Source organism: Lottia gigantea, assembly GCF_000327385.1.
Source record: "Lottia gigantea unplaced genomic scaffold LOTGIsca_293, whole genome shotgun sequence".
Taxonomy (NCBI): Eukaryota; Metazoa; Mollusca; class Gastropoda; family Lottiidae; genus Lottia; species Lottia gigantea.
In genome coordinates, this window is record NW_008708957.1 from 1 (window position 1) to 11,042 (window position 11,042).

Genomic DNA, 11,042 nt, shown 5'->3' on the forward strand with positions numbered 1-11,042 from the left:
GAGATTGTTCATTGAAAATTGCTTACAGAACACTGGCTTTAACCCAGTGCTGTGTTTCCTTTGAACCACCCTAATCTGTAATCATTAGCATAATTGGAAAGCCCAATAATTGGCAGACAATTTAGTTCATTGAGGCAAAATATAAGTGTATGTAGGTGCTTTATCCATGTCCCTTAGATTTGCATTTTATTTTGTATTTAACTATTTAAGTTGTGTGAAGTTCCTATCAAGACTTTTGTATTTGATTAAAATAAAGTTAACACCAACTTTTGATAATGTGTTCATATTTAAGGTTGCCTCAGGAAGATTTGGTGTGACCAGTTCCTATCTAACACATGCTGATGAATTACAAATTAAAATGGCCCAAGGTGCTAAACCAGGAGAAGGAGGTGAACTACCAGGTTATAAGGTCAGTAGATATTCTTGAAGATATGATTTTTTAGTGACACAAAACTTCTGACTGTTTTTCGACAAGCATTTTTTGGTGATTTTTACTAAAGCATCTTATTTGAATAAAAGAATTTCAAAGCAGTTTATAACCTTTGTATGTTTAAGTGTATTGTGGAAACTGAAACATCATCCTGACTTTCTATTCAACATTTATGGTTCATGTAATTCAAGAAAAAACTTTCTGAAATTATCATGTCACTTGAGCCATTTGGCAAGAACTGTTAGTAGTTTTTTGTACATACAACAGCTTAAAAGTATTCGATTTCATTTGACTGTATAGTTTTTAGTGAAGTGTTAAAATATTACCATGTTATCATTATGACATTATTGTGGCCTGCAATTGATTTTATGCCATACAAAATATAATTAAAGTGATGCCCTGTTATTATTGTGATGCTGTGTAGTTATGTAACACTTCATTGTGAAATTACTTGTTTGTAGGTAACAAAAGGTATAGCTAAGACAAGACATTCTATACCTGGTGTAGGATTAATCAGTCCACCTCCTCATCATGATATTTACTCCATAGAAGACCTGGCTGAGGTAAGTTCACTTTCAAAAGGAGGTAATAATACCTTCCGACTTTTCAACCTGTTTTGAGATGCAAGTCCTGTGATTAGATTTGAGAAAAGCATCTTGTTCTTTCAAAGGGACAATTAAGGAAGGCACCATATTGATAGATGGTTTATTTCATGTTTATAACCCTGTTCACCACTAGTGGCTGCTCTGCTGGTCATGTAGTTATGTGGTATATACTGGATCAACTGGTGAAACAGTACAGCCATTATCAAGTAGTGTTACATAATATTACTTTGAATTCAGTGTGAATACTGTTTTTCTCTTATTCTCAATCATTGTTCAAAAGGTTAATAAACTGAACCTCAAAATTCTTATGAATTGTTAGAAAGATTTGTAGTGCAGATAGAACATTCCATAATAATGTGTTTCTTTCTGTTTATTTTAGTTAATCTATGATCTAAAAGCTGCTAACCCTGAAGCTAGAATCAGTGTTAAACTGGTATCAGAGATGGGTGTTGGTATTGTAGCCTCTGGTGTAGCTAAGGTAAATAATTATGATATTCAATAAGTCTATCTACATCTATCTGACCAAAGACATACAATCAAAATGCTGTACCTTGTCATATCATAATGATGTTGATGTATGAACAAATTTGCAGCAAGACAAGGGTATTTTCTTTTGTGATCATACCCTAAGTAATTTCAGCTCTACAACACTGCTTCTGTGGAGCAACTTTGAGCTTCATCTTCAACTTAAAGTAATTGTTGTTCTCAGCTTTGAAGAAGGGTTAATTTTGTGTTGCCTCCATTGCCCAGTGCCTTGCATTTCTTTCCTGCATTTGTCCAGAAAGGAACAATGCTATTTCATTTCTTTATCAGTCAACTTTTGAATTTTATTTTTGTCTTTCTAGGGTAAAGCAGAACATATCACAATCTCTGGACATGATGGAGGAACTGGTGCCAGTAGTTGGACTGGTATTAAAAATGCTGGTTTACCATGGGAACTTGGTATCTCAGAGACACATCAAACTTTGGTCTTAAATAACTTACGATCGAGAGTTGTCTTACAAGCTGATGGCCAGATTAGATCAGGTAGGTCAACTGTCCTCTTTTGACGTTGTTTTGGATATACAATCCTTATCAGGGAATTTGAAAATGGTGGTTAACTTTCCAATATTGTATTTTAGTACATGAAGTTAGGAATTGGAAACTTGTGACATAACATTTTGATATTTGATTTTGGCCCTGCTTTTATTTTAGGTAAAGATGTGTTGATGGCTGCTCTACTGGGAGCTGATGAATTTGGTTTTAGTACAGCTCCATTGATTACGCTTGGTTGTACAATGATGAGAAAATGTCATCTGAACACTTGTCCAGTTGGCGTGGCAACACAGGTACAGTTTCTAAAGATTTTTATTTACTTTTGTTGCTCACTCAGGCATTATAGTCGAATTTAAGAATGTTCAATATGAATGACATACCCAACAGTTCATGAAGATCCATTAGCTAAGCATAATTATTCTTAATTTTAGGATCCCATTCTCAGACAGAAATTTGCTGGTAAGCCAGAATATGTTGTCAACTATCTCTTCCTGTTGGCAGAAGAGGTCAGAGGACTGTTGGCTAAAATGGGTTTCAGATCTTTACAAGAAGCCATTGGTAGAGTAGATAAAGTTAAATACAGTCCAGATTCTCAGAATCCTAAAGCCAAGACCCTTGACTTCTCCAATATCTTAAAGAATGCTCTTGAAATAAGACCAGGCACTAATATAGTTGGTGGAAGCATGAAACAGATCTTTGGTACTGAATTGCGTTTAGATAATAAACTGATTGCTGAGGCTATGGATGTTTTGGAAGGGAAAAAAAAGAGTGTTGTCATAAACATGAAAGTCACCAATGAAGATAGAGCTTTTGCTTCAACCTTGAGTTGGCAAGTTTCAAAGTAAGTGTTGCACCTTTGCATGGTTATTCTTTTGAAATGCAGAAAAGAAGCTATAGGCCTTCAGTGGTAGACATTCATAATACCCAATGTTAAATCCCACAATATTAAATTGCTTCTTTAGCCAAAATTAATAATTATAATCATTGTTAGAAAATCTGAGAGACATAGCTGGAATTCGGCCATAAATATCGCTTATCAAAATCAAAATCCAACACCTGTTTCTCATGCAACTTATCAATTACCTGATGTGGAAATTTAGGTCACTTTCCCAAGATATCATTTACATTCTGGCTTCTATATTACCGTCTACAGTACCAATATCATTACGTCATTGGTTGCGTCATAAATGTCACTGACAATGGATAACAATCTGGTCATCACAGTTGATATTTTGCAGGAATTGTAGGTCATTTCTGAAAAGTGTTACAGGTAACTGAAATTGAGATATCATCTGATAACTACTTATATATTCCTTTGTGTATTGTATTGTAATATATTATTTATAATTATTATAGGAGATATGTAGAAGCTGGTTTACCCCCTAACAGTATTATTATTAATCTTACTGGTTCTGGTGGACAAAGTTTCTGTGCCTTCATGGCTAAAGGTATACATGTTACATTAGAAGGTGATGCTAATGATTATGTTGGAAAGGTAAGATATTCCTTCATGATGGGACTAGTATATGACTAGCAACAAAACTTTCGGGACTTGTTTTTAAAGTCAAATGACGGTTAGCCTACCAAATAACGTCACATAACTTTTTTTTTCAGTCTACAAAAATCTAAAAATTGAATCGTGTTCAAAGGGTTATAGTTCTAAAAGAAAGCTGTTCAAGGGATTAAGGAAATAAATGAGAAATATAGATGTATAAATGTCTATTTGCAGGGATTGTCAGGTGGTGAGATTATTATATTCCCGCCAAAAGATATGCCGTCTGATTTTAAATCAGAAAACAATATTATTGTTGGTAATGTTTGTTTATATGGTGCTACCTCAGGAAAAGCTTTCTTTAGGGGCCAAACTGCTGAGAGATTCTGTGTGAGAAATTCTGGAGCTGTAGCTGTTTGTGAGGTGAGTCACAAGGATATTTTTTTTTTTATCTCAGCTCTTAACGAGGTGGTTTGTGAATCATGCTAAAAGTATGAGTGTTTAACATATTAAATCCTGTCCACCATCTTTTCTGTGACCAATAACCTTGACCTTTCCTGGATTATCCATTTGTTGCTAGAACATCCAGAATTAGGAGTATGCTTTTTGAATTAGGACTTAGTACTAATACCATTGCAAGAATGACCAAAAAAATTATCATGTCATCAGTTTATTACATTTGATAATAGTTGGCCATGTCATATCAAAATAAAGCCTCTAAATAACTTATTTAAATTACAGGGATGTGGAGATCATGGTTGTGAATACATGACTGGTGGAAGGGTTGTGGTTCTTGGATTAACGGGTAGAAATTTTGCTGCTGGTATGTCTGGTGGTCTTGCTTATACTTATGATAAGTGAGTTGATATTTATATATATTTTCTTTGCAAGTTTCATTTACTCTGCTGAACTGAAAGTTACCCCTCAGAAACTTGCTGTCCTGAGCATGATTTTTATCCCAAATTATGTCAATTAACATTGGTTGGACAAGATTGTAAAACAAAAAATTACTATGCTAATTAAGACTGTCTCCACCTCCAAGGTTATTATTGACCTTCTGATTATTGATATTATGAGGTCATGATGACACAGGAATGCTAATAATGCCAGTTATGCATCAATAATGCTGTTCAGACCAAGGTTTAATTCTTAAAAATACAATTTTCTTTCTTAGCTGTAAGACAATAAAGGAGATATTTTTTATACAAAACAAAATACTTTAAATAATTTATCTGTATAAATAAAGTACCTTTGGGATGTTTCAGGTTGAAATTATTCACTCAGAGATGTAATCAGGAATCAGTGGCACTGGAACCACTGGAATTAGAAGATGATTTGACATTTGTTCATGATTTAATCAAAGAATTCCAAGAGAAGACCAATTCTCAACAAGCATTAGATATTCTGAATAACTGGAATGAAGAAAAACAGCATTTTATCAAGGTATAATTTAGACAAAAAGTTATGCATGTTAGTTTTGACATAGCTTGATGAACTATCTGAAATATCCAAACTATCCAAAGTCGCTGTATATGTTCTGGAGGTCAAAGCAGGGCGGCACTCCATTTGGGGTGTTCTAAACAAGTTCTGTTAGTAGTATTATGTTCTAAATCTAGGCTTCAAAGCAGTACTCTCAATGTGTATTCCTGTAATTATAGAACATGCTTAACAGTATAAACAATGTCGTCACTATTGCAAAATCTGCAAAAGTTTTGTGATAGCCATGTCATAAGAGGCTTAGTTTTAGTGGAATTGCGGGAACCACAGAAGTCTGACTGAAAATTGGAATGGTGCAAATTGAAGCTATCAGTGTCCCCAATACACATAATAAATTTAGAAAAATATTTAAAATCCCTTATATATAGGTTAAATGTTTCCTATTTTCATCTTTTACTTCATCTTCAGGTTTTCCCACATGAATATAGAAGAGCTTTGAAAGAAACTGCTGAAGAAGAGAAAGCAGCTGAAGCCAGTAAAACTCAGAAACCACAAGAGGTTGAAGATAAACCTGAGAAGAATGTTCAGGATATTGAAGAGACTATTCCTGATGATACTCAGAATCAGAAAAATATACAGAAAGCTCTTGATAAAACTAGGTTAGTCATTTCTCTTTTAATGGTTCATATTCAGCCCCGTTGTTAGGGTGGAGTCCGAGGGGGCTGGAGCCCGGCAAGTGAGAATTAAGTCCCAGCAAAACCTTCAGTCCAGTTCAGCAGAGATTGATTCATTTAGTATGTCTTTGTATAAAATCAAAAAGATATAGATTTTGATACATTTTTAGCAGCTCAAAATTGTTAGAAATGAGTTCTCTGGGCCTCTAATTCAGTATACTTGTAAACTTGTTCTCGCACTGGACCATTTCTGTCAGCTTTAACTGTTAATGATATTTCCTTAAATGTATTAAAACTGAAATCTTAATCCATTTATTATTTACAGAGGTTTTGTCAAATATAACAGAGCTACCTATCAATACAGAGACCCTGATTCTCGTCAGAAAGATTGGAATGAAATCTTCAACCATAAACAAGTTAAAGAAGGATTGAGGATGCAGGCTGCTAGGTATGGTATATCTAATTTTTGGGAGAGTTGGGGTAAACCATTTTGTAAGACTTCAAAATAAGAATTTAGCAGATATACAGATGAAAACTATTTTGTGTACCACAGATTATGCATTTTAGATTGGTTCGAATTGCCATTCAGTCTATCTGTCAAAGGCCAATATGGTAAATGGTTATGGTTGGATATCATATATTGTTTGTAGGCACTCTCTGAATGAGTTGAATGTTATACATGCCCATTGCACTTTGGGTGATCTACGGGTATGTAAATCCCATCTTCTGTCACTTTGCATTGTTTATCTAACTCTGTATCATTACATTGTAGATGTATGGATTGTGGTGTACCATTCTGTCAATCTGATCATGGTTGTCCTCTCAGTAATATTATACCTAAATGGAATGATTTAGTCTTCCAGGTGAGCTTAGTGTTTATTTTAGTAGTTGTAGTTTAAAGATCCAGATTATTTCGGTAGAAGTCAAAAGCTATAAAGATTTTGTTATTAAACTTGCTTTCATATCATTTTCTTTGACTTTATTTTAGAACAAATGGAGAGAGGCCTTGGATCAACTTGAGCAGACAAATAATTTCCCAGAATTCACTGGTCGCGTCTGCCCTGCTCCGTGTGAGGTAAGACATTAATGGTTTAACTAATTCTCAACTTTTGGTTTGCAATGGTTTCACCCAAACTTGTATGTGTATCTGGAATACTGATAGCATCAATTTGCACCATTCCAATTTGAAGTCTGATGTCTGTGACTCCTGTAATTCAAATAAAACATTTTATGATTTCATTATTGCAAAATCTGCTGATATTAGACCCTTTGCTTTAGGGACGTCATTTAATGCTTTGTTTTTATTTTACAAGTTTGTCAGAATCCTTATTATAATGTATGAACATCTTAAATTTCAGGGTGCGTGTGTATTAGGTATTAACAGTCCAGCAGTCACCATAAAGAATATAGAGAACACAATTATTGATACTGGCTTTGAAAATGGTTGGATTGTACCTAGACCACCTAAAGAACGAACTGGTAAAAAAATAGCTGTTGTTGGTAGTGGACCATCTGGCTTAGCTGCTGCTGCACAGTTGAATAAGGTAAGGTTCAATAACAGCAGCCATTTTGTGTTGTCATGGTTACATGTTATTGACTTTTGACAAAATATAATTCTTTCCGGACATGGACTTGATTTGCCATTGTTGCTATTTAAACATAGAATATTGTAAAAAAATATGTTTGTAAAATCGAACATGTTCACTGCTCAATTGGGTTTGTGAACTCAGTATCCCTTTCAGAAAGTGTATGTACATTGCTGAGTCAAAACAGTAGTTTTCTGTGGTGTTGTTTTCGTGCTCCTTTCTGGCAAATATTCCTTCCGTTTTTATTCAAATGAATAATATGTAAAAAATCTAATTCCATAAATTTTCCAGGCTGGACATTTAGTAACAGTATATGAAAGAAATGACCGTATTGGTGGTTTATTAAGATATGGTATACCAACAATGAAACTAGGCAAAGATGTAAGTTTGCTTATCTTGTAAACAGAAAATACACCTTTGAAATTGGATTCTGACAGCTATAGAAACATTTTCCTGTGTTGCCCAAACAAATGGCAAAGTAAACCTATGAGTTTATGGATAGCAGGTCTTGTTACCTGGTTTTTCCTGCCATTTGAATTTGGAAAGGTAATAGAAGCCAAAATATTGCTGGCTTGAGAAATGGGTTCGTCTCGAAACTTTTGTGAATCTACTTTGTTAATGTACTCAGTGATTGAAACTAATTATTGTATTGTAGGTTGTTCAACGTCGTGTAGATATCCTAGCTAAAGAAGGTATTGAATTTAAGACCAATACTGAAATTGGTGTCACTGTACCAGCAGGAGATCTACTCAAAGATAATGATGCTGTTTTGTTAACATTGGGTGCTACTTGGCCAAGAGGATTACCTATACCAGGTATGCCTTTTTAGATGTTGACATTTTTTAACTAGTGCATTAATTCTATTTTCTTTAATTTAGTACATGAGACAGATGAAATTGTGTGCAATTAGGGGAACTTTGTCAACACACTAATTTTAGCAAACCCTTAATTGATCTTCGATGTTGGCCCCACAGGAGGATTTGGAAATCAAATAACACTGTCTCCACCTATGCAGGGATTTGAGAATCACAGGCCTAATTTAAAACCAATATGTTACACATGTTCAATTTCAGGTCATAATTTGAATGGAATCCATTTTGCTATGAGTTTCTTAGAAAGATGGCAGAAGAAACAGAGTGGTAATGATATAGAGTTGTTAAATTTAGCTGCTAAAGATAAAGATATAGTAATAATTGGTGGAGGTGATACAGGCTGTGATTGTATAGCTACATCATTAAGACAGGTATGTACCAAATATCGTATTTATATGCCATTAGGAATCATATAGGGGTTTTGTTAGTCCCATATGTTGGTCTTTTGGTCCAAATTTGTTGTGGATATCATAAGGTTCTTATTATAGTCACCAAAATCAAAAATGTATGTCTTGATGAAATTTGAATCTTCTTTCCTTGTTTTGAAATAATTGCCCAATGAAATTTTATTCACTCATAGGATTATATTTTACTATATTTTGTCCGATTATGTAGCATATTGTGACACAGGCAATTACTGATTTCAAACATCACACTGGTTCTTTTTGTTCTTTGAACTTAAAAACTATAAAGTACGCAATCCACATGTATTCTCATGTTTATTTTTTAAAAAAAAGCCCAAATCTCCCCATATTCAAATTTTCATGAACAAAGATATGTTTGAAATGTTGGTTGTAAGATTTTGGCATTTATATTTTAGTATGGAACTAATTAACTTTAAGAAAATCTTGGCTATTAATTTCAAATTGACATATTTCAGGGAGCCAAGAGTATTACATCATTTGAAATTTTACCAGAACCACCAGTAACAAGAGCTGATAGTAATCCATGGCCAACATGGCCAAAAATATTCAGGGTTGATTATGGACATGAGGAAGTGAAACTCAAATTTGGGCGTGATCCAAGAATCTTCAATATCAAGAGCACTGTAAGTCACTTTCCATTAGTAACTTATAAGTCACATTAAATTTGCCCTTTGTCCTTTGGTTGTGAAAGGAATCTTACTTCTGTCCAAGACAGTGCCCTATTATGATACAAATAACAAGCACTAGTTCTACACAAACAGCTTTTAACATGTTTAAAGTGTTTTCAAATGAATTGGTCACTTTTGAATAATCATAATGATTTGCTCACTAGGCTACACATGCAATCTTGTACACAAAGCACGCTGTTGTTTACTAGAATAAACAAAAGGATGATAATTAGAGTATCATATTAGTAGTACATGAGCTAAAATTAGTAACTGGTTATTTATTTTGGATTTTAAGATTAAAACTTTGGCAGCATTTTTTTCTCAAAAACCTTAAGTACTACTACTTGTGTATATATTTGAACAAAAGGTATAAAATTGATATTGTGATAGTAAACATCAGTAATTGTTTTAGCACTATGGCACAAGTTTTTTAACACTTATTAACAATTGGTATTTTGTTCTCAGGGATTTTTAGATGATGGTAAGGGTAATGTTTGTGGTGTAAATACAGTATTAGTGGAGTGGAAGAAAGATGATGCTGGTAGATGGCAGATGTCAGACGTACCAGGTTCAGAAAAAACATACAAGTGTGATATGATTTTATTAGCAATGGGTTTCTTGGGACCAGAACGTAAGATTGTAGAGGAGTTATCTATAGATCTAGATCCACGTGGTAATCTACAAACACCAAAACACAAATATGCTACCAGTGTTCCAAAAGTGTATGCTGCTGGGGGTAAGTAAAGGTTACCTTAAAATATCTTTGAAAATCTAGCTTATCTTGGATATTAACCTTGTTCAGTTTTGGCCAGTTTAAGTAAAATTAGACCAAACTTTTGTTCTGTTTTTTATTCTTTTATATTCGATGTAGCCACTTCAGTTAAGGTCTAATGACAGCCCCCTGGAACGTTCCTCAATGGACCAACAGCAGCAGTAAAAGCTGTTCTGATAAATTTATGTTAGAAATACAGTCAAACTACCAGTTCAGACCCAATGGCTCAAGATGTTAGACATGTAACCTCAAAGGTTAAATTGACGATCTTTCAAAAGGGCTGTCAGTTTTCACATACAAATTGGATGGTTGATTCTCTTGCAATAAAAAAAACTTACCATGAAGGTAAAGACTGTCATTACTTCAAATGTTTGATACCTCATTAAGGATACATGTATATCAATATTATCAAGTATTATGTATGATGTTTATTTGTGTGTTTTTCAGATTGCAGAAGGGGCCAATCTTTAGTTGTGTGGGCCATATCAGAGGGTAGACAAGCAGCTAGACAAATAGATCTAGATCTGTGTGGTAAGACCAGTCTAGCAGGACCAGGGGGTATAGTTAATGGTCCATTGTGAACAGATTCATAAGATATCCAATAGATGGCAGGAATTTCATTTCACTGGAAGTTTGGAAGGAAAGATGCAGAGAAAGAAAGACCACTGTTATGTTTTTGTTAATTTATGTTATAAGATACTAGATCTTTCAAGAAATCGAACAACTTTGGAATTTTACATGATTTACATGTACTTTGTCTAAATGTTCTGTTAGTTTTCTAGATGCATTGGCATAATAATTTAATATTTTATAACTTGTATGCAAAAAAGATTGTCAAAGTGAGAATTTCAAATTTTGGAAAAAATATTCTAATGCAATGATGAGAAAATGTGTGCGTCAGGATGAATTTCCATTCAAAGATAACAAAATGTATCTCTATTCAAAGATAACCAAATGTATCTTCATTCAAAAATAACCAAATGTATCTTCATTCAAAAATAACAAAATGTAATACAATAGATAACAAAATTTATTTCTTTTCAAAG

The 11,042-nt window shown here is 33.8% G+C and overlaps 2 protein-coding genes across 2 annotated transcripts; both read left to right on the forward strand.

Annotated features, from left to right (window-relative positions):
- Nucleotides 1-292: 292 nt before the first annotated feature.
- Nucleotides 293-2,061, forward strand: LOTGIDRAFT_175496 (hypothetical protein; the record flags this gene model as incomplete). Its single annotated transcript, XM_009056956.1, has 4 exons — nucleotides 293-409; nucleotides 892-993; nucleotides 1,415-1,513; nucleotides 1,881-2,061. Coding segments are annotated over 4 exons (499 nt in total), but the record flags the coding sequence as incomplete, so codon positions are not given.
- Nucleotides 2,062-2,312: 251 nt separating this feature from the next.
- LOTGIDRAFT_239527 (hypothetical protein) lies at nucleotides 2,313-10,577 on the forward strand (the record flags this gene model as incomplete). Its single annotated transcript, XM_009056957.1, has 17 exons — nucleotides 2,313-2,363; nucleotides 2,502-2,911; nucleotides 3,427-3,565; nucleotides 3,800-3,985; nucleotides 4,304-4,419; nucleotides 4,828-5,005; nucleotides 5,468-5,658; nucleotides 5,999-6,121; nucleotides 6,446-6,536; nucleotides 6,662-6,748; nucleotides 7,032-7,217; nucleotides 7,551-7,640; nucleotides 7,915-8,074; nucleotides 8,333-8,502; nucleotides 9,012-9,179; nucleotides 9,690-9,960; nucleotides 10,444-10,577. 17 exons carry the CDS (start codon nucleotides 2,313-2,315, stop codon nucleotides 10,575-10,577), a joined length of 2,751 nt encoding a protein of 916 aa, XP_009055205.1.
- Nucleotides 10,578-11,042: the final 465 nt, after the last annotated feature.